This window comes from Natator depressus, chromosome 2 (genome assembly GCF_965152275.1).
Source record: "Natator depressus isolate rNatDep1 chromosome 2, rNatDep2.hap1, whole genome shotgun sequence".
Classification (NCBI taxonomy): Eukaryota; Metazoa; Chordata; order Testudines; family Cheloniidae; genus Natator; species Natator depressus.
Genome location: NC_134235.1, coordinates 102,160,967 through 102,185,096, shown reverse-complemented (window position 1 = coordinate 102,185,096; position 24,130 = coordinate 102,160,967). Strand labels below are relative to the sequence as shown.

Here is a 24,130-nt window from a genome sequence, read left to right as displayed (position 1 = left end):
GTTTTGAGTTCTATCCTTGAGGGGGCCATTCAGTTTCTCGCAAAGCCACCCCCTTTGTTGATTTTAATTCCCTATAAGCCAACCCTGTAAGCCATGTCGTCAGTCGCCCCTCCCTCCGTCAGGGCAACAGCAGACAATCGTTCCGCGCCTTTTTTCTGTGCAGACGCCATACCACGGCAAGCATGGAGCCCGCTCAAATCACTTTGGCAATTAGGAGCACATTAAACGCCACGCACGTTATCCAGCAGTATATGCAGCACTGGAACCTGGCAAAGCGATACCGGGCGAGTAGGCGACGTTAGTGCGGTAACGTGAGTGATGAGGACATGGACACAGACTTCTCTCAAAGCAGGGACCCTGGCAATGTGGGCATCATGCTGCTAATGGACCAGGTTCATGCGGTGGAACGCCGATTCTGGCCTCGGGAAACAAGCACAGACTGGTGGGACCGCATAGTGTTGCAGGTCTGGGACGATTCCCAGTGGTTGCAAAACTGTCGCATGCGTAAGGGCACTTTCATGGAACTTTGTGACTTGCTTTCTCCTGCCCTGAGGCGCAAGAATACCAAGATGAGAGCAGCCCTCACAGTTGAGAAGCGAGTGGCGATAGCCCTGTGGAAGCTTGCAACGCCAGACACCTACTGGTCAGTTGGGAATCAATTTGGAGTGGGCAAATCTACTGTGGGGGCTGCTGTGATGCAAGTAGCCAACGCAATCAAAGATCTGCTGATATCAAAGGTAGTGACCCTGGGATATGTGCAGGTCATAGGGAATCCCATTGCAGCAAAGCCATCCACTAACTGTGGTGGGGCCATAGATGGAACCCATATCCCTATCTTGGCACCGGAGCACCAAACCGGCGAGTACATAAACCGCAAGGGGTACTTTTCAGTAGTGCTGCAAGCACTGGTGGATCACAAGGGACGTTTCAGCAACATCAACGTGGGATGGCCAGGAAAGGTACATGATGCTCGCATCTTCAGGAACTCTGGTCTGTTTCAAAAGCTGCAGGAAGGGACTTTATTCCCACACCAGAAAATAACCATTGGGGATGTTGAAATGCCTATAGTTATCCTTGGGGACCCAGCCTACCCCTTAATGCCATGGCTCATGAAGCCATACATAGGCAGCCTGGACAGTAGTCAGGAGCTGTTCAACTACAAGCTGAGCAAGTGCAGAATGGTGGTAGAAGTGCATTTGGACGTTTAAAAGCGCGCTGGCGCAGTTTACTGACTCGGTTAGACCTCAGCGAAACCAATATTCCCACTGTTATTACAGCTTGCTGTGCGCTCCATAATATCTGTGAGAGTAAGGGGGAAACGTTTATGGCGGGGTGGGAGGTTGAGGCAAATTGCCTGGCTGCTGGTTTCGCACAGCCAAACACCAGGGTGGTTAGAAGAGCACAGGAGCGCGCGGTGCGCATCAGAGAAGCTTTGAAAACCAGTTTCATGACTGGCCAGGCTACGGTGTGAAAGTTCTGTTTGTTTCTCCATGATGAAACCTCCCGCCCCTTGGTTCACTCTACTTCCCTGTAAGCTAACCACCCTCCCCTCCTCCCTTCGATCACCGCTGTCAGAGGCAATAAAGTCATTGTTGCTTCACATTCATGCATTCTTTATTCATTCATCACACAAATAGGGGAATAACTACCAAGGTAGCCCGGGAGGGGTGGTGGAGGAGAGAAGCACCAGGAGGGGTGGTGGAGGAGGGAAAGACAAGGCCACACAGCACTTCAAAAGTTTAAAACTTATTGAATGCCAGCCTTCTGTTGCTTGGGCAATCCTCTGGGGTGGAGTGGCCGGGTGGCCAGAGGCCCCCCTACCGCGTTCTTGGGCGTCTGGGTGAGGAGGCTATGGAACTTGGGGAGGAGGGCGGTTGGTTACACAGGGGCTGTAGCGGCGGTCTGTGCTCCTGCTGCCTTTCCTGCAGCTCAACCATACACTGGAGCATATTGGTTTGATCCTCCAGCAGCCTCAGCATTGAATCCTGCCTCCTCTCATCACGCTGCCGCCACATTTGAGCTTCAGCCCTCTCTTCAGCCCGCCACCTCTCCTCCCGGTCATATTGTGCTTTCCTGCACTCTGACATTGTCTGCCTCCACGCAGTCGTCTGTGCCCTGTCAGTGTGGGAGGACACCATGAGCTCAGAGAACATTTCATCATGAGTGCGTTTTTTTTCGCCTTCTAATCTTCACTAGCCTCTGGGAAGAAGATCCTGTGATCCTTGAAAAACATGCAGCTGGTGGAGAAAAAAAAAGAGGCAGTGGTATTTAAAAAGACACATTTTCTAGAACAATGGCTGTACTCTTTCACGGTAAACCTTGCTGTTAACATTACATACATAGCACATGTGCTTTCGTTCCAAGGTCGCATTTTGCCTCCCCCCACCGCGTGGCTCCCCCCCCCCCCGCCCCCGGCTAACAGCGGGGAACATTTCTGTTCAGCCACAGGCAAACAGCCCAGCAGGAATGCACCTCTGCATGTCCCCTTAAGAAATGCACCCTATTTCAACCAGGTGACCATGAATGGTATCACTGTCTTGAGGATAACACAGAGAGATAAAGAACGGATGTTGTTTGAATGCCAGCAAACATACAGTGCAATGCTTTGCTCTACAATGATTCCTGAGTACGTGCTACTGGCCTGGTGTGGTAAAGTGTCCTACCATGGTGGGTGGAATAAGGCTGCCCTCCCCAGAAACCTTTTGCAAAGGCTTTGGGAGTACATCCAGGAGAGCTGCAAATGCCAGGGCAAATTAATCATTAAACATGCTTGCTTTTAAACCACGTATAGTATTTTAAAAGGTACACTCACCAGAGGTCCCTTCTCCGCCTGGCGGGTCCAGGAGGCAGCCTTGGGTGGGTCCGGGAGGGACTGCCTCCAGGTCCAGGGTGAGAAACAGTTCCTGGCTGTCGGGAAAACTGGTTTCTCCGCTTGCTTGCTGTGAGCTATCTACAACTTCATCATCATCATCTTCCTCGTCCCCAAAACCTGCTTCTGTGTTGCCTCCATCTCCATTGAAGGAGTCAAACAACACGGCTGGGGTCGTGGTGGTTGAACCCCCTAAAATGGTATGCAGCTCAATGGTATCACAGAAGCGGCATGTTTGGGGCTCTGACCCGGAGCGGCCGTTTGCCTCTCTGGTTTTCTGGTACGCTTGCCTCAGCTCCTTAAGTTTCACGTGGCATTGCTTCGGGTCCCTGTTATGGCCTCTGTCCTTCATGCCCTGGGAGATTTTGACAAATGTTTTGGCATTTCAAAAACTGGAACGGAGTTCTGATAGGACGGATTCCTCTCCCCATACAGCGATCAGATCCCATACCTCCCGTTCGGTCCATGCTGGAGCTCTTTTGCGATTCTGGGACTCCATCATGGTCACCTCTGCTGATGAGCTCTGGCCAGCGTGGCAAGCTGCAGGTGACCATGCAAACAGGAAATTTAAATTCAAACGTTCGCCGGCCTTTTCCTGTCTACCTGGCCAGTGCATCTAAGTTGAGAGTGCTGTCCAGAGCGGTCACAATAGAGCACTCTGGGATAGCTCCCGGAGGCCAATACCGTCTAACTGCGTCCACAGTACCCCAAATTCGACCCGGCAAGGCCGATTTAAGCACTAATCCACTTGTCAGAGGTGGATTAAGGAAATCGATTTTAAGAGCCCTTTAAGTAAAAAAAAAAAAAGGGCTTCATCGTGTGGACGGGTGCAGGTTTACATCGATTTAACGCTGCTAAATTCAACCTAAACTCCTAGTGTAGACCAGGGCTACAAGGGAAGTGGTGGGAGAGAGCATATTCTGGTCTGTTGCCCAAACTAGTGAAGAAATGTATGTGATGCTCAGGCCCTAAACAGTTTCTCACCTTCAGTCCCCTGACTGCAAATAATGCCTGTGTGGATTCTTCCTTTATACTCATGGAGTCATGGATGGCCTCATGAACATATAATTAGGGCTTCAGTTTTTTTGGAGGGGGTTTATTAACTTTCCTTTTTCAAGGTTTATTTTAGCAATTTTTGAGTTTTATGTAGAATAATTGGGGGTGGAGGGTGTCTTCTGGATTTTCTCTTTGTATATACTCTGACTAATGTCTTTGTAATGTTCACTTGGATTTGGAAATTTGTTAATTTCACGTTTTCAGACATTTACATCTGAAATGTCCGTGTTGTAACCGTGGGGCTCCAGACCCAAAATGGAGTTATGTGGGAGTTGCAAACCTGTTGTGGGGAGGTCGTAAGCAATGTTCCCGCTAATTTTTCCCATCCATATGTGGAATGAATTTTGTATGTGCCCCAATATGGAGGTGATGTGTGGCGGGGGTGGGACTGAGGGGTTCAGAGTGTGGGAGGGGGCTCAAGGCTGGGGCAGAAGGTTGGGGCGAGGGCTCCAGCTGGGGATGAGGGGTTCAGGGTGCAGCAGCCCCGGGGCTGGGGAGTCACTGCATCCCCCCAATATCTCCCACCCTCACCTCACCACACCACTCCCCATGCCCCTGAGTGCAGTGTGCACGCCTGCGTGGCCCTTGCTGGTCTCCTGAGCAGCCTTGCAGGCACGCACCTTAGAGGGAACGTAGGTCGTGAGATTGCCATCCTCACGTCTGCGCTGCCGTCACAGCTAAGCACACCCTGAGCTTCCTATGGCCACAGGAGGCTCCCAGAGGTGGAGGTCGGTCTGATTTCCCCCTGAGAGCGGCCACGCAGGGAAAGAGCAAGGCCTGTTCCTCCCCAGCCTGGCTGGAACTAGCAGCTAGGAGCCCCCGGCTGAGGTGCTACCAGCAGCACGGGGGAGATCAGACCCACCTCCACATCTGGCAACCTCCTGTGACTGCAGGAAACTTCGGGGCTGCTGCCCAGTCCTGCAGCTGGGGTGGGTACCTGAAGCTGAGTCTGATCTCCCCTGAGCGTGGCTGTGCAGGGAAAGAGAAAGTCCCATCCCTCCCCAGCCCAGAGGGGATTAACAGCTGGAGCCAACGGGTAGCCCCTCTTCCCCGGAGCCCTTCCTCTGCCCTCCCCTCCAAAAGCTAGATTTCATGGGGGAGGTCTGATTTCATGGTCCAAATTTTCATGGCTGTGAATTTGGTAGGGCCCTATTTATATGGGCACAATCTCTCTTTTTTTAAGAAAAATCACTTGCAGCTCAGCTTTAAGTTACAAAAAGAAACTTCGTCCTTCAGGACCCTCTACATTTATAATGGGATTTGGTTGCTTGATTTGTAAGGGTACTTTCACAAACTCTGTGCACAGCTTTATAACTGTCCAGTCTCAGTTTCCCATAGATAATAATTGAGAAGAGTGAGTTGCTACTCTTGGACTTTTCCCCTCACTGTCCAAATATATAAGACATCCAATGTGAACAGCCAAAATGAAAAAATACATAGGGTTTTTATACTGCCACCTGTAACTGTAGTATCAGAGTGCCTGCCATGTAAAATCAATAGTAATTTGATTCAGCATCCTTCTTTTGCTTTTAACTCTTCACTGCCTCTGCAAGAGCTTTGGTATTTACACAATCATTCCTCCCTCCTGCCCCTTCTGTGAGAAGGGTGTAGTAAAATAACTTGTAATTACTCATCCAAGGAATAGAACAAACAAAATTAATATCAAAATGACTTAAATAGTCCTCTCCACAAATTTCTAATTAAATTCCTATGTATAATAGATGTGGAAGGCTGCACAGTTCATCAGTCTAATAGCTCGTCAGCTGTCATGCCTTCTCCCCCTGTTCCCTTGAGTAAAGGCAGGATGTGCAACAAGCCTGACAAAGGAGGACAAATGTCTATATCATTCAGCCACAAAAACTGCTCTGTGCTGTGGTGGGGGGAGTGTTAATCTTGTTAGTGAACACCATTTATACCCTTGTGTCTGTTTTTTTTGTTTTATTCCTCTTTACAAATTCAGTTCAAAAAACAAAGTTAAACTCCAGAGTATTTTAAAGAAAACAAATGATTCATTTCAGTGTTTTAATTTCTTGTTCCACCCCCTTCTCCCCTAAAACTGCGTTTATCTTAATTATTGGGGCACTAATATGCAGACGAGATACACTTTTATAAATGAACACAAATTGTTCTTATAAATAAAAAAAAATTGACTTGCATAACTATTGTCAATCATGTCAGACCAGAGATTAAGAAGTTTTTAAAGGAAAAGTTTGTTTTATGGTAGCTCAGTCTCGCTTAGCTTTTTCAGCTTTCCGATCACAAGCATTGAAATCAATGAGACCAACGTCCCTGAATAAAACTCTTTAATGGCTTCCACCCCCACAAATTCTCTTTGTTAAAGGAGTGGTAGACCTATGGCTTGAAATTCTACCTGTTTCGGTTCAGTCAGTGTACAGCAGGGGTTGTCAAACGGGGGGTCGTGACCCCTTGAGCAGTCGTGAGGTTATTACATGGGGAGTTGTGAGCTGTCAGCCTCAACCCCCAAACCGTGCTTCACCTCCAGAATTTATAATAAGTGTGAAATATAAAAAAGTGTTTTTAATTTATAAGGGGGGGGTCCCACTCAGAGGCTTGCTGTGTGAAAGGGGTCACCAGTACAAAAGTTTGAGAACCACTGGTGTATCGTAATTTACATTTGTGCAGAAATGTCTTAGAGTGAATTTTTACTTAAGCTTTACTAGGGAGCATTGAGATCTTTATCTCTCTTGCTTTTTGCAGTATTAATTATGTTACCAGTGTAGCTTCCTCCTCTCAAATTCATGACTTTAATGTAGTATTCCCTGCTACCCACTCTTCCCCCCTGACAGTGGGGAGTATACATCTCTTTACTTGCTGGTACTGTCTTAACCTTGGAAAAGCCTTTGAAAGCAGAAACCTCTCTTCTCTCTTCCCCCTGCCCCCCCACCCCCGAGAAATTTTAAGAGGAATGAAATGAGCATGAGCTGTGCTTTCCCGCTAACACATGTTTCTCGTTGGTTACTTTCTGCAGCCTAGCTTTAAAAACGTGGCTGGGTTTGCACAGTGTATAGACTGACGGATTCACTAGGAATGAGCAGCCCTGCAATGCACTGCATTTAGATGGAGCAATTTGTATAGTGAGGGTGGCTGAGAGCCATTGAACCAAACTGTAAACCCTGGATATGATGGAAACCAGGCAGCCAGTGTGGCAGTACCCCTAGTTTCAGCCCCTATGGTGCATTGTGTAGTCAGTTTCAGTTTTTAAAAACATTTTAATTGAACAGTCCTTTCGTCCCCCATTTATCAAACTTCGGCAGGTGCCAAGAAATGTTTAGCAGGCCACATGGCATCGTTACCAAAGGATGTAAATGGAGAACACGGTTTTTTATTCGGATTCTAAACTAGTATGGCCACTGTGGGGCTGTGGAGTCTGTCTTGGTTGGAGGTAGGTTGCCTAGGAAACTTGGATTAAACTTTGCAAAAAAAAGAGGAAAGAGGGGAGAACTGCATGCTATTTTTAGACCAACTGGTGAAGTTAGTGTGTGGGACAAAACCATGTGCATGGGTGCTCTCTCTCCTCCTTTATCTTTTTGAATAGGATATTCAGCTGTCACTGTGGAGGTGTTGCTACATTTCCATAACTTCACAATTTAAAAATTATTCTTTCTCCTGAGAGTTGATATCAAAAACAAACCTTGAAATCGTCAGACACACAATCTAACTTTAAAAAAGGAGGACTTGTGGCACCTTAGAGACTAACAAATTTATTTGAGCATAAGTTTTCATGAGCTACGGCTCACTTCATCTCAAATAAATTTGTTAGTCTCTAAGGTGCCACAAGTCTTCCTTTTCTTTTTGCAGATACAGACTAACACGGCTGCTACTTTAAAACAATCTGACTTTAATATATCAAATATTACTGGTCACATCTTTCTATTAGTTTCTAGTATAACTAATTGAGAGGAGTACAGAGACAAGGTGGGTGAAGTAATATTTTTTTTGGGGGGCCAACTTCTGTTCGTGAAGGGGACAAGTGTCACAGAGCTCTTCCTCAGGTCTGGACTTGAAGAGTACACGCAGCTTAGATCAAATGGAAAAAGAATTGGGCTCTAATAAAATATTCTGATAGTTACTGTTAATGTCAAATTTGGTTGATGATTATCTTCAACATTTAACTGATTACATGGAATGGTATGCAGTCTCTTTTCAGTTAGTGGGGCATATGTCCCTCACAACAGAGAAGACACAGGACTCATGCATGGCAAATGCAAAGAAGATTCTTTGAGGCTGCTGTGCACACAGATTATCTAGCTCTCTGGCTCTTGTACCACAGTTTGTCCCACACAGCATTACCACCCTGAGAGGGGGGATAGGGGCAGCGTGGTGGGTAGTGCTTACCTAGAGCAATCACAGAATGGATTGCTGACTATGTTACGTTTGCAGTTCGCTTTTACTATTGATGGAAGTTTCACTCACGAACCAAAAAGAGAACAGTCCTCAGTTTGTAAGTGGCTCGTAAATTGTTAGCACATTTCCCATGCTTTTCTAGTTTAAAGGAGGCAGTGTTGTCCGACAGTTACAGCATGGGTTAGGCATCTTGGGTTCTGGAAGTAACTGGCTATATTTGACATACAGCCTCAGGAGCACATAGCACTGTGGCATCCGTGTAGGTAGCCTGCAGTCCAACGCTGTGCAGATCCAGAGTTTCCACACCTGGAAAATTTGAGATGAGACATGTTCATCTCTGTAAAACTCATTGTGATCCCTGGATGAAAACTGATCAATAAGTGCAAGGTGTTTAGTATATTAATCTGAGGTTATGTCTACGCTACACAGCTTTTAGCGACATGGCTGCGACACTATAGCTGTGCCACTAAAAGTCATGCAGTGTAGCCGCTGTTTCAGTTCTCCTGCCGACAAAAAAACTTCCACCCCAGTGAGAGCACTCCTGCCGACAGCGTTGTCCACACCGATGCTTGCCGTCGGCAAAATTTTTGTCTTTCGGCAGGGGGTTAACACCTATGAAAAGCAAAAGTTTTGTTGTTCAATTGCCAGTGTAAACAAAGCCTGACACTACTTTGCTGGGGTTTCAAATGATCAACTAGTACTGGTTAAAATAAATTAAAACCGTTTCCATGGGAAAAATGGCTTCAGCTTAAAACTACAAGATGCAAGAGGTTCATAGTTCCAGGTTGCCTGTCATACTGCACTTAATTCATTCCTTTGTACTGTCTCAGTATTGGGTCCTTTGTCTGTAGGCTCCCCCTTGCCCCCCAAAAAGAACCCTCCCCAAACCCCCACACTTAACTAAAAACGCTATGTTGCTATATGTAGTGTGAATAATATGAAGAAAAATATACTCTGGGTCTATATGCCCTTGGCATATACAATCAGAATTGGTCTGTTTTATATTTTAAATCTTAGGCAGGTACGTTTGCTCATCTCATTTCTAAAAGCCCAGCTGATAGTTCTAGTCTGTGTTATGAGCATTCTAAACACTTCTTTTGTGTTTAAACAAAAATCTTTCATGATTTTCTTGCTTAATGTCATGATGTTTTTTAAAGGCTGTGCCATCAGCATTACTATTGAATGATTTTTATTTATTTATTTTTTAGTGTTTTAGGTGCAATCTGCTTGAGATAGCTTGGTGTGTGTTTTCTGTCTTCTGTCATACTACAATAACATGCTTCTAAATTTGGGATTAGCAAAAGTATAATCCTAACAATGAGGTTTTTTTCAAAAGGATAACTAAAGTGGTTTTAAAGGGACATTTAGTCAATTTTAAAAGATTAGCTAAAAGTCGTTCCAGAAATTATAAGTTCCCATGCCAATTTTTGTGATTTATTTTTTTACAGTCAATTTTTCTATTTTAAAAAGAGATTTTTCTCTCCTCTTGCTGTGTGAAAGACCCACGCAAACTGAGAGTTTGTACAAAGCAAACAGTGATGCTGTCTACACACAGTTGGCTGTCAAATGCACAAAGTAAACAAACTGAAAAAATAGGTTTTTTTGTCTCTACTTTCTTTCTATTTTGTATGAATTGTAGGCATTTCTTGTAAAACCATTTGGTGTAAAACATTTTCAGACCAAGTGAAGTTTTTAAGTTGGCAAAACAGTAGTCTTTGCATTTTATCTATTAATTTTTAATACTGAGTTCCAACAACACTGTGCTAGGTGCAAAGGCAGTCCCTGCCCCAAAGGGCTTAAAATAAGAAAAGTGACATATGAAGGGTGGGTGAGAAAGGGATGCAACGAGAGATACCATTTTTATGCCCATATATACACTTGTAATTTTTTAATTGTAACTAAAGTGCCAGCTGTCCCCACCTGCCCCTTATTTGCCCCTTTGCCATCATTAATTAGTTGGTTACTTGTAGGCATCACAGCAGATGGATATTGGAGAGGTGAAGCAGGAGAGTGTTGGTGGCTCACCTATCAGGGAGGGTATAATACCGTTGCTTGGGAGGCTGCACTGAGGAAAGCTTGGAGACATTGGTGTGCAACGCTGACAGCTGGGCAGATGAGGCTGATATTATTGGTGGAACAAATGAGGGTAGGAGTCCATGCAATAACTGATGAGCCACCTCATAGGGATGGGGCAGAGTTGTGAAGAGTCTTGAAGATGAGGACAAGGAACTTGAACTGGATGGGGTGAAAAAGGGGCACCAGTGGAGAGATTCAAAGAGGTGGGTGATGTGGTCATAGAAGAGGATCCTGGTAGCTGCATTCAGAATGGATTTGGGGAAGGGGCTGATGTTGGTGCTGAGGAGGTTTTAGTAATCCAGTATTGCCGGTCCCAAGCATTCAGAAATCACGAGTCAAGACTTAAGTCTGATCGACTTTCAGTGAATATCCCAAGTGCCTTAAATTTCCAAACTTTTTACTAAGGTGACCCATGAGTTGCATTTTGTCCTTTTTGGGGACTCACCATGTCCCCTGCTTGGCTCCCTCAAACCCCTTGCTCTTGCCGTCCCAGCTCTACACCCCTCTCCCTGCAGCTGGGCCGCCATCGCTACCAGGCTGCTGACTGTCCGCTCACTGGCTCCAGTCATCTCCTCTGTGCTGCTGCCTGCACCCTCTTGCTCTCACTTCCCCTGGGTGGCAGGCAGCTGTGTGGGGAGTGGGATCCAGGCAGCAGCAGCAGCGTTGAGGGAGTGGCTGGAGGGAGCTAGTAAGCAGACGGTCAGCAGTCTGTCCCTGCCCAGCATGTGCCTCAGAGGTGCTTCCTCTCTGCTGGTGCTGCTGTCTGGATCCCATTTCCCATACAGCTGCTCATGGGAAGTGAGAGCGCAGGGGAGAGCACCTCTAGGGCACATGCAACCTGCCTAGACCCTGACCCACAATTTGGGAAGCACTGCTTTAGGGCACTTTTGAAAGTGGAATTTAGACTCTTAAGTCACTTAGGGTAAAAATATCAATAGCATCTATGCCTTAGAGGTACTGTGGAGGAAGAAGCAGTTTAGGAACAGCCGGATGTGGATGCCGGCTGAGAGGAAGAAATCTGGGACAGACTTCTTGGTCAAGTCACTTAGCCTCTCTGTGCCTCAGTCGTTCATCTGTAAAATGGGATTAACAGCACTGCCCTGCTGCACAAGGGTGTTGTGAGGATAAATAAATTAAAGGTTGGGAGGCACTCAGATACTACAGTGATAGGGGCACATAAAATAGATAGAGGTGACCATGACTCGCAGATTGTAGGCCTGAGAGACTGGGGGGAGGATGATGGTGGCATTAGCAGTTGCAGAGGATTTGTGGGAGAGGAGGGAGTTTCAGAGGAAAGATGAGTACAGTTCAGAGCTATAAAAAGCTTTGGTGCTAAAACTCTAATTTCTCTTTCTTGTTCAAGAGTGAGTTTAATCACTTCCTCCTTCATCCAGGATAATTTATAAGGACACTTGGGATCACACTAAGTACCGCTGGCTTTTATCACTCTTTTAAACTTTAAAGCTCACTGTCTCTCTCTTTTTTTCTCATTAATTCTGCTTGCTTTCTTTTTTCTTCTTCTTCTTCTTTTTTTTTTTTTTTTAAAAGACAGCTACTTAGCTGTTTCTGCGGCTGATGAGCACTATTAAGGTCATCACAGACCACTTGGCAACAATTAAACTTGGACTTCTCCAACCCTCTTAAGCCGAGCTCTCTCTCACAACTCTACTGTATCTGGTATATTACCTAGTGACCTGTCACTGGAGCACCCAGAGCAGGGTTGTTAACTGCATTTCATGCCTTGCCGTTGAGGTGGGGGGTGGTGGTGGTGGTGGTTTTCCATTTCAAGGAAGATTTTTATGAGTTATTTCTCACTGAACTTTACAGTGCTTTTAAAAAAAACCCTATTTCCAATTCATAAGTCGCTGCATGAACCGAACTCTGCTAATTGAAGGCCCTCTATTAGATCCTACAGCAATGGGAGCCGTGCAAAACCCTTAGGTAAGGATGAGGTGTCACTGATAAATCTTGCTGCATCCCTGCTGCTCCACCAGCAATGCTAGCCTTGACCACCTTCACGTCTGCTCCTCCCACAAGCCTCTTTGTGGTTCCTTCCATTGTGGCCCTTACACATGGAACGGCTTCCCTAATTTAACCTGTAAGACTGCTACTCTCACCTCCTTCAAATCCCTTCTCCAGATCCAAGGCGCTGGAACTGGGAGGGGCAGAGGGCCATGGCTCCTCCACTTTTAAAAGTGGGTGGGCTATACCCTCCCATTTTTTACCAACTATAAGGATGAGCCACTGGGGTGGGAGGGGCCGGAGAGGAGTGAGAGGGGGTGGGGCCTCCAGGGGAAGGGGAGGCGTGGGGGGGCAGGGCCATGGTTTGGGCGCCGGTGAGGCCCTCCCACTTTTAGGGACCTTCTGCCACTCCTGCTCAAAATCCTCTTCTATCATAATGCCTGCAAGAAATCAGCCAACATACAGTGGATAGATTGAGAGGGGTCAGGGTCAGGCAGCTGAGCATCAAATAGGAATGTTAATACAAATGTATTTTATTATTAAAATATGCTGTTTTTAATATATATAATAAATGTGCGTGCATATCGCTATTTGATAGTCTTCCTCACTTTCTATATCTTGTCCTTCATCTTGGATTATAGGGCATGGACCATGTCTATATCTATTTGTACAGTCCCTGCACCATGGGCGCTGGAAGTAGGGGTGCTGCTGCATCCCTGGCTTGAAGTGATTTCCACCATATATGGGTTTTACAGTTTGGTTCAATGGCTCTCAGCACCCCCACTATACAAATTGTTCCAGCACCTCTGCACTGCACAACAGTGCAGACTGGGTCTGTGGGTGCTACTGTGATGTAAATATTTGATACTGAGTCATGAGCCTGTTGACAAGTCAATGTGCTACAAATAAGAAGGAATATAAGATGTGTACAAAATAATTGGATGATCTAGAGAAGTAAGCAAGGGTGTAGTAGGAGCACACATCTCATAATGCAAGAACAATGGGGTGTTCAGTGAAAATGAAATTTAAAAAATGATCCAAAAAGTAGTGTGTGTTTTTTTTTGGTTTTTACACAACCCATAATTGGCCTGTGGAACTTGTTGCCATGTGATATCATTGAGGCCTAAAATTTCATAGGTTTCAAAAACAGAGTAGACACTCCCCAATTGCACTCCGTTTGTGTTTGTGTGTGTTTATAAACTTATACAATCTCATAAGCTAACCACTGACTGGTTAGGACAAAATAGAATCATAGAATATCAGGGTTGGCAGGGACCTCAGGAGGCCATCTAGTCCAACCCCCTGCTCAAAGTAGGACCAATCCCCGACTAAATCATCCCAGTCAGGGCTTTGTCAAGCCTGACCTTAAAAACCTCTAAGGAAGGAGATTCCACCAACTCCCTAGGTAACGCATTCCAGTGCTTCACCACCCTCCTAGTGAAAAAGTTTTTCCTAATATCCAACCTAAACCTCCCCCACTGCAACTTGAGACCATTACTCCTTGTTCTGTCATCTGCTACCACTGAGAACAGGCTAGATCCATCCCCTTTGGAACCCGCTTTCAGGTAGTTGAAAGCAGCTATCAAATCCCCCCTCATTCTTCTCTTCTGCAGACTAAACAATCGCAGTTTCCTCAGCCTCTTCTCATAAGTCATGTGTTCCAGTCCCCTAATCATTTTTGATGCCCTCTGCTGGATGCTTTCCAATTTTTCCACATCCTTCTTGTAGTGTGGGGCCCAAAACTGGACACAGTACTCCAGATGAGGCCTCACCAATGTCGAATAGAGGGGAACGATCATGTCCCTCTATCTGCTGGCAATGCTCCTACTTATACAGCCCAAAATGCCATTAGTCTTCTTGGCAACAAGGGCACACTGTTGACTCATATCCAGCTTCTCGTCCACTGTAACCTCTAGGTCCTTTTCTGCAGAACTGCTGCCTAGCCATTCGATCCCTAGTGTGTAGCAGTGCATGGGATTCTTCTGTCCTAAGTGCAGGACTCAGCACTTGTCTTTGTTGAACCTCATCAGATTTCTTTTGGCTCAGTCCTCTAATTTGTGTAGGTCCCTCTGTATCCTATCCCTACCCTCCAGCGTATCTTCCACTTCTCCCAGTGTAGTGTCATCTGCAAACTTGCTGAGGGTGCAGTCCACGCCATCCTCCAGATCATTAATGAAGATATTGAACAAAACTGGCCCCAGGACTGACCCTTGGGGCACTCCGCTTGATACCGACTGCCAACTAGACATGGAGCCATTGATCACTAACCATTGAGCCCGACGATCTAGCCAGCTTTCTATCCACCTTATAGTCCATTCATCCAGCCCATACTTCTTTAACTTGCTGGCAAGAATAATGCGGGAGACAGTGTCAAAAGCTTTGCTAAAGTCAAGGAATATCACATCCACTGCTTTCCCCTCATCCACAGAGCCAGTTATCTCATCATAGAAGGCAATTAGATTAGTCAGGCATGACTTGCCCTTGGTGAATCCATGCTGACTGTTCCTGATCACTTTCCTCTCCTCTAAGTGCTTCAGAATTGATTCCTTGAGGACCTGCTCCATGATTTTTCCAGGGACTGAGGTGAGGCTGACTGGCCCGTAGTTCCCCAGATCCTCCTCCTTCCCTTTTTTAAAGATGGGCACTTCATTAGCCTTTTTCCAGTCTTCTGGGACCTCCCCCGATCACCATGAGTTTTCAAAGACAATGGCCAATGGCTCTGCAATCACATCCGCCAACTCCTTTAGCACCCTTGGATGCAGCACATCTGGCCCCATGGACTTGTGCTCGTCCAGCTTTTCTAAATAGTCGTGAACCACTTCTTTCTCCACAGAGGACTGGTTACCTCCTCCCCATGCTATGTTGCCCAGTGCAGTAGTCTGGGAGCTGACCTTGTTCGTGGAGACAGAGGCAAAAAAAAAAAAAAAGCATGGAGTACATTAGCTTTTTCCACATCCTCTGTCACTAGGTTGCCTCCCTCATTCAGTAAGGAGTCCACACTTTCCTTGACTTTCTTCTTGTTGCTAACATACCTGAAGAAACCCTTTTTGTTACTCTTAACATCTCTTGCTAGCTGCCACTCCCAAGTGTGATTTGGCTTTCCTGATTTCACTCCTGTATGCCTGAGCAATATTTTTATACTCTTCCCTGGTCATTTCTCCAGTCTTTCACTTCTTGTAAGCTTCTTTTTTTGTTTAATATCCCCTTTGGATAGGCCATTCCACAACTGCCCTGTCAAGGAGATGCGGGGAAAGGTGTGGGCTTTTTTTGTTTGTTTGCAGCTTCCTCTGAAGCATTTGCTTGGTGGCAAAGGCAGCATTCTGAACTTTCTGAAACATTAGTCTCATATGATATATGATTCCTGTGTGCCTTCCAGCCTCCACATTGTTAAATGGTTTGTAAGTCTCTGCACCTGTCACGCATTTACAGAGTATGCAATGCCTCTGACCTTTATACAGTCCCTCCTGGGAGTGTGTTCCTTTAGTGCTAGGCCCAAGCTTTAAGCTTGTGGGTTATCTGCATCCTATATCCTCTATTGCTATCTTATATCTTCTGAGTCTCACTGTGTATTCAGACAAGGAGTTTCATAATTTAGATGCCCCAACAGAGAAGAAAAATTTCCTGAGAACTCTTCTAGTAAATTGTATTATGTACTGTATTTTTTTATGTTGTATTGTTTACTTCTACTTTACTTACATACGCAGTTAATTCAAATAATTGGTCTAAAATTTATTTCTGTCATGTTGTCGTTACAGAGAGGGCTGCTGAAAATGAAGATTATTCTATTTTTACAACTTCACCTTTGAATATATAAACACGAAAGCTTTATATTTTCATATATACAATGTCCTTTCTGTGAAAATAATACATTCAATTTTATGGTATGGGGCCTCTTACACTTGACATAGTTTAGAGCAGGCGTGGGCAAACTTTTTGGGCCGAGGGCCACATCTGGGTGGGGAAATTGTATGCAGGGCAGGGGGTTGGGGTGCGGGAGGAAGTGCGGGGTGTGAGCGGGTGCGGTGTGCAGGAACGGGCTTAGGGCAAGAGATTGGGGCAGAGGAGGGTGTGGGGTGTATGAGCGGGCTCAGGGAAGGGGATTGGGGTGCAGGAGGGGGCTCAGGGCAGGGGTGCAGGAGGGGTGTGGACTGCGGGAGGGAGCTCAGGGCAGGGGGTTGGGGTGCAGGGGAGGTGCGGGGTGCGATGGGGCTCAGGGCAGGGGGTTGGGGTGCAGGAGGGGTGCGGGGTGCGGCAGGGGGCTTAGGGCAGGGGGTTGGGATGCAGGAAGGGTATGAGATGCAGGCAGGGGGTTGGGTTGCAGGAGGGGTGCCACATGCAGGCAGGGGGCTTCGGGCAGGGAGTTGGGGGCTGGGGTGCAGGAGGGGTTTGGGCTCCGGCGCAGAGCCGCTTACCTAAAGTGGTTCCAGGGTGGCAGCAATGCACCGGAGCCAAGGCAGGCTCCCTAGCCCTGGCCCCACCCCACCCCACCCCACCCCACGCCGTGCTGTGCCGCTCCGCTGTGCTCCTGGAAGCAGCCGGAGCCATGTCCCTGCGCGGCCCCTGGGGAAGGGGGGCACAGGGCTACACGCACTGCCCTTGCCGCGCCTCCAGGTACTTCCCCTGAAGTTCCCATTGGCCGCGGTTCCCTGTTCCCAGCCAATGAGAGCTGTGGGGGGCGGTGCCTGGAGGCAAGGACAACACATGGAGACCTCTGTGCCCCGCCCCGCAGCGGCGTGGTGCCGGCCACTTCTGAGAGCGGCGTGGGGCCGGCAGCACCATGGGAGCAATCCTGCGGGCCAGATCCAAAGCCCTGATGGGCCGCAGTTTGCCCACCCCTGGTTTAGCGCTTCAGAATGTCATAATCCGGCCCTGGCTGTTTATATCAATGCAAGAGTAAAATTACCCAGGCTTCATTTGGGCCAACTCCCAATTATCCTTTTGCGCTATGTTCCCACCTTCCCAAAGTTAAAGACCAGTTCAGCACCCTTCTCTTTTTGTGTCAGTCTCTCTGTGACCAACTACTAAAATCCTGTGACAGGGTTAGTTGACTTGGAGCCAGCCAGCCAGAAATGTTGCTGCAGCAGTAACTGCCTTCTGATTTCCTTTTCTTCCTCCTCTTCCAGCAGCCAAGCTTTTCGTTATCTTCTTGAGCCTTCTGGAAAGAAAGACTCAATAATGGCATAGCCTCGAGGCATATGCCCCATTATGAAATGGGGCAAAGGAGTGACAAGTGCGCTTCAGCCTCACAACTACATGAAGCCAAATTTCCAGTGGCTTTTGATTTTTGCTTTCTTTTTACACTGTCTTAGTCTTCCTTTTCACAGCTTCTCAGAAGGAATTAATGGAACGACTAACTTGCTGGAAAACTTTTCATGACCAAAGTATGACTTGAGTTTTTGTTTTGTTTTAAGAGCTCTGTAAGAAGAAGTTTGATGCCAACATCCTAGTGGAAGCAGATGTTGTGTAGTTTTCCTGGGGTCACTCTGACACTTCACATTTAATCTTAACCTTGAATTTTCCACTTTTGTGTTGGCTCTGATAATACTAAATCTGGTTATTCCATCCCTTCTTTCAGTGTTACAGATGACACACATTTGATGTGAATCCCAGAGTAGGCATGGCAACCTGTTCTCCTCTATCTCCACCCACAAATACTCTCATCATTGCATAAAGGACTTATGCAGCAAACTCCCTGTAGTATTAATAGGATTTTCCAATATAAATCTCTCTTCCATCAATGGATTAACATGTTAGAAATGTAACCAGTTTATTGGAATAAATAGCATTGGGAGCTGGTAATACGTTACAGAACCATTCATTTTTACATTGTCAGTTCAAATCTAGTGCAGGTCAGTAGTGACAGAAAGTTACCATCTGATTGTTCAGTGGCCTACATCAGATGAGTTTGATCACAAGTCCACGTGATGCAAATCACCTTTGCTGTCAGCTTTGACATAGGAGCTAAAGACTTAATTGGCAGAGGTGATCTGTCCAGGTTACGGTTGAGGCATATTGGGAAAGCAATGTGGGTAGTTCATATAGTACCGGTGCTGTCCTTGTTCCTGTTTTGTGGACAAAGAAGACAAACCAGCATCTTTCACAAGCAATACAGTCCTATTTCAAAGAATGTAATAAACACCTTGTTTAACATGGAGCATTAAGGCAGCTGTAGAAAGTGTTGCATTACTGTGTTTTACAGGTGACTCAAATAAGAGGCGAAAGCCTGTTTTTTTGTTGTTTTGTGTTCTATATCTTCAATATTCGTGATCTATTTATTGTGGAAGACTATGGCAACTAGAGAACAGTGAAATGACGACATTAGAGACTGAAAGATAAGCAATTAGGGGAAAGGATTTTTAGTCACAGTTCAAAATTGAGGCTTTGGTTTAATTATAATCTTGTCTTTTCAGTTAAGTCACATGAGCTCACATTCATGATAGTTGTAATTTTAAAAAAGCAGAAAACCCATCCCTAAAAAAAAGAAAAGAAAAAGTCTTTTGAGGCCCTCTTCATACATTATCAAAGGAGGGGTTAAAAAAGATACCAACTTAATTAAAAATAAAATAATTCATAATAAAAAAACCTTTGTAGGTCACTTTAAGGTCAATTAGTCTTTGAGAGAGACTAAGTGAGTGAGGTAGTGTATTTTGTATGATCAACTTCTGCTGCTGGAAGGGACAAGCTTTTGAGCGTCAGAGCTCTTTCTCCAGTCTGGAGAAGGTATCTAGAATCTTCAAGGTAAATACAAGGTGGGATAGATTGTTAAGGATGTGGTAGGAGACCAGTTGAAGTCCTCATCCTCTCATACACTGTATCAGGTCAGTTAGCTCAACAGTAATCTATTTTGCTATGAAAAGGTATGATGATTTCATCTAACATAGTTGGCGCCTCCTGGAGAAGGATGACACTCAGAAGGAATACTTCACAACTTTATTTCCAGCCTTAAATTGATTTGTTTTATTTCCGACCTTTCTTGAGCATCTGAAACCAATTACTAGGGCAGATAGCTTTGGCTAAAACAAGCTGCCTTGCAAAACATCTGAAACCTATTATAAGACAAAACACTAGTTTAACAATCCAAGTAAGGGCCGGCAAAACTAGCATCCATATGAAAAACAAGAAGCAAATGTGACATTATCTTCTTAAAATTTTTTTAAAACTCCAATCAATTTCTACTTGTTTCTGGAAAAAGTACTGCCATTGTCAGGGTGATGCAGAAGTTTATCATTTATTTTCCAAATGCAGAAGTCTCTTTTGATACAATATATGTCTGTTAAATAGAGCAATTACTGATTGGATTGTTTTTAACTGAATTCAGATTTTTTTTTCTGTAGTTATCAAGGTTATAATTGTTCTTTTCTTCCCTCTCTCCCACCCTCTGTTCAGTAAAACATTACCAGGCTAGTTGTAGCTGAAATTTAGAAATTACTCAGAACCTACAGTCGTGAAATCTAGGCCCTGTATAGCCTAATGATGGTTTGAGCAAGAGACTAGGAGTCAGGAGACCTGGATTCTATGCCTATTCTGCTGCTAACTTACTCTGACACCTTGGATAAAGTCACTTAACTACTTGTACCACAGTTTCTTCATCTATAAATATTTATTTATATAGTATGCAAGCTAGGAAAATTACTTCATAATATTCTCAGATGACAGCATAGGTGCTGGAACTAGGGGTGCTGGTGGTGCTGTTCTATCCGTGGTTTGAACTGGTTTCCGTTAGATACAGGGTTTAATGGCTCTCAGCACCCCCACTATATAAATTGTTCAGGCACCCCGGAGGACAGGCGTTAAGTAAATCATTATTACAAGGTTGTATTGTTGCTTAGGCCCTGATTCAGGAAAGCACTTGAGTGTGTCCATTTCTATTCACAACAGCTCTCAAGCGTGTGCATCAGTTACATTGCCTTCAATGGGAATTAAGTATATGCTTAAAGTGAAGTGCGTGCTTAAGTGCTATCACGACTTTGGGATGCTTTTATTAATTGAGTGGAGGTGTTAGAGTGGTGCATGCATTCTGATGGGTTTGTAAGTTGTGTTTTTTAATTTTTATGTTTGTTAGTTAAATAGCTTTTAGCTATTTAGTTTATATTGTAAAAGTTAGATAGGCATTCAGGTTCACCGTGGGGGTGGAACTGTAGGAAAGGACTCTGAGAGTAGGAGGAAAGTGGGGGAATGGAGTGGGGGGGGAACCAATCTCCCCCCGCGCGCACACACACACACACACACAGTGTATGGAGGTGAGGCCTGGCAAAAGAGGGTGGGCAGTAGTAGGAGAGAAGCCCAAGGAAGCTGCACCAAAAAAGGGCAGTACAACCAATAAGAAAAGAAATAGATGCGGAGTCCAAGATTCAGAGCATTGTGACTAGATGATGATGAATTTCAAGAGCTGTCAAAGTCCCTTTGGGTCTGGTAGTGTATGGGAAAGAGTGTTCTGAGCTACAGCTGCTGCTTTCTGATAGAGTTCAAGTATTTACGTGGACACCTTTTGAATATTACATATTGAGTTGGAGGGGTATTTATTGGAAAGTAAATGGAAACTTTCCAGGCACTGGTTGGATATTCTGTCCAACAGGCTTTAGCAGAGAGTCTGAATTAAATCAAAATTTCTATAATTTCTAAGGGCTGAACGTCAATGAATTGCCAGCATTGTCTAAAAAAACCTGGTGAGAGGATGTTGTTGGGTTGCGTTTAAAGGCCGTTTGTAGTTCTGCTTTTCAAGGATTTGGGTCACTTTTGCTTTGTGAATGGCTCTGCAATAGGCTGTTAAATTCAGTTCTTGGTCATAGCACACTAATGTATTTTCTAGTCAAACATGGTTATGCTTCAGCTGGGGCTGGAATCCAACCTGCTTTCCTATTTCATTTTGTTTTGGCTGGATGAGGTTAACTTGCTGGATGCAGAGGCTGATGTGACGATGTGTTTAATCTGAATTTACAGAAAGTGTTTTTTAAAGAGCATCCAGATCACCTGGGTGTGTTGCAGGGTCAGACAAGGTGTTGATTGGCCTTGTTAGTAGAGTGGCTTTTTTGGTTCAAATTCTTTCACTGCGGGAGAAAGTGAACAAAGGCCACAACTGGTTGGTTGCTTCCTGGAGCGTTTTGGCTGCTTCAAGTAGCTCAGCCATTATATGGTCCACTCTTTTGATGAGTAAGGGGATCAAGTTCTTATGAAGCAAGTGTATTTTAACCCTCCTCCCCCCCCCCCTTTTTTTTTTTTAATAGACTAGAAGAAGCTATAATAGCAGCTACAAGTGAATCATTAGTTTAGAGCTTTCATTTTGGTGGTTCCATTATTATTGTTTTGCAATAAAGCCATTGTCGTTGATTGTATTCGTCTTTTATTTTATACCAACCTTATCACTGAGGTATCCGAGTGCCTTTCAGTAGTGCTTTAAGTTATATGAATAACATCTGTCTTGTGCTGTTCATTCTTTCTCTAATGTGCTCCCCAGGGGCAAAGGTTGTGTTTATAGTGTAGTTGCAGTGTTTTATTTTGGCGTTGACTCAAATATCTATATCTCTATATCGTTATCTCTATATCTATATATATCTCCATTGAGTTGTGTTTTTATTAGCAAAGGCTCGGTGGTCCAAGGAATGCATCTTACACTTGGAACGAAAGGTTAGTGAGGTTTGAGGTGGTTCCTGTGGGAATTCATTTTGCAGGCTTGGGCTGGCCCCCCGAGAAAGCTGTCTCCTGCACAGATGAGCTTTTTACCTTTGCTGTAGATAGTTCCATTGTGCTTGAGGAGCAGAGTTGTCTACCACAGTCTTTGTCCCAGAGCTTCAGTCAACTTTTTAGGTGTCCCAGGAGTGTGAGTGCCTCAAAGTTAAGGACCATGACCTTGAATTGGAAAGCTCTTAGGTTGTAAGTGCTTTGGGGCAGAGGCTTTGTATTGTGTGGTGTTGTACGAATCTGTGTTGATGTTCTACAACTAGTAATCGCCAGACGGGTCCTCTACACTTCTTGTTTACTCCCCAAGGGGCAAGGATTTCAGTAAAAGCCAATTTTGGAAGCACGTTGAAGGGTGGGAAATCCTTGTTTCCTCTTCGTTTCCTGAGCAGGCACATCCACTGATCAAGCTTTTCCATTTTTAACGTTAGGCTTTGGGGTTTTTTCCCCCCTCCCACCTTTCTTTAATCCCTTACATGAAGGATGATAATGACTCTTATGCTTTCCAGTTGTTAGTTCCACGTGTTAAAGATTCTGAGAGAGATTAATGAAGTGAGTTGGGAAAATACTTATTTTTTTTTTTTTTAATATTCTATTTCAGATTTTGACTTGAACTATTTTTGGCACTGGAGCAAGTTTACAGACTACGTGCAGTGTGTTCTGACTTTCACGGGGGTGACAGGATACATCACTTACCTCTCTCTTGACTCATTTCTCTTTGTGGAAACACTGGGTTTCCTGGCTGTGTTCACTGAGGCCATGTTAGGCGTTCCGCAGCTTTACCGTAACTACCAGAACAGATCGACAGACGGAATGAGGTAAGCTATTTGTTTGTTTAAATTGGTGTGTGTTTGTGTTTGAGGTGGGGCGCGGGGAGAATCCCTGAACGTTTCTGGAAGAATTTTCTAATGTCCTTGAGTTTTTACTGTGTGATAGAGCAGTCATAGGGCTAGATCCTTGGCTGATGTAAGGATGTAAATCAATCAATGTAAATCAATGTAGCATGACTGACTTCCATGCCACCACAGTGGCATGGAAGTCAGTCATGCTACATTGATTTACATCCACTGAGGATCTGATCCACACTGGTGGTGGCGGTTTGTAAAATAAACTTTTAAACATTCTGCTATCGTTGTTCACATTGGATCTAGATGAAGGACGGGCTACAGGTCTGACTTCCGTCCTTGATGTCATCCCAAATGCTGACAAATTAATCTTCCTGAAAGCAATAGACATCTCCCCTTGTCAGTCACCTTTCACAAAATATGATTTCCCTCTGGCCTCATTCCCAGCCCTTGTCTTCCTTCCATTACCTGGCTGTTGTACAAAGTTGCTAGGCTCTGTCATCATCTAACTGTCACCATTTCAAACTCTTTGAAGTTCCAGGAAAAGACCCATTTTACTTTTTTTTTTTTTTTTAATTTTTTTTAAACACAGCATCTACCACTGTGGTACCAGAGACCTAATCCAAAGCCTACTGAAGTCAGTGGGAGTCTTGCCATTGGCTGCACTGGTCTTTGGATCTGTCTGTAACTGCTGATGATCTAAGACATATTCTGTCTGATCACTGCAGGCTCATTGGCTTGTTTCATCACTTCCTGTTCTGTGGCTTTTGGGGCAGTATTTATAGGAAACAAGGATCTGGCACCACTTGTCACGTAAAGATTCAGTAATAAGTGACATAAGACCCCTTTCTGAAACTTAAAAGATTTACCAATGGACTGATTGAGCCCATTAGTGGGACTTCCATTAAAAAATAAATCAACAATATTTTTAATTTAAAAAATTAATCTCCCAATTATAAGTTATATCTTCACAGTCTCTTGCAAATCACTACATGAGGCATGACACCAATGTCAATGTCTTATTTTAACCGAATTTGGAAAGTGTTGTTTATTGGGAGTGTATAGGGGGGAAACTGACACATACCAAAACCACCAAAGATAGGGAAAATAGTTTGAATTTGTGTGTAATAATTTCTGGCAGTCTAGTTCACACAATTTTTGTTAATTAACTATTTTTACTATTTAATGGTACCTTCTGTGATTTTTTTTTTTTCATATTGGCTGTTCATTCTTATATATGACTTCTATTCATGTGAAAATAAATAAAATGATGATATTAAAA

At 44.8% G+C, this 24,130-nt stretch overlaps 1 protein-coding gene across 2 annotated transcripts in view; it reads left to right on the top strand.

Moving 5' to 3' along the window:
* SLC66A2 (solute carrier family 66 member 2) overlaps positions 1-24,130 on the top strand; it is a 100,397-nt gene that overhangs the window by 40,296 nt on the left and 35,971 nt on the right. For both annotated transcript variants that reach the window (XM_074944746.1, XM_074944745.1), the window contains one exon: positions 22,605-22,821. In XM_074944746.1, coding sequence (XP_074800847.1) covers positions 22,605-22,821 — 217 coding nt within the window. The remainder of the gene's footprint in view (positions 1-22,604; positions 22,822-24,130) is intronic.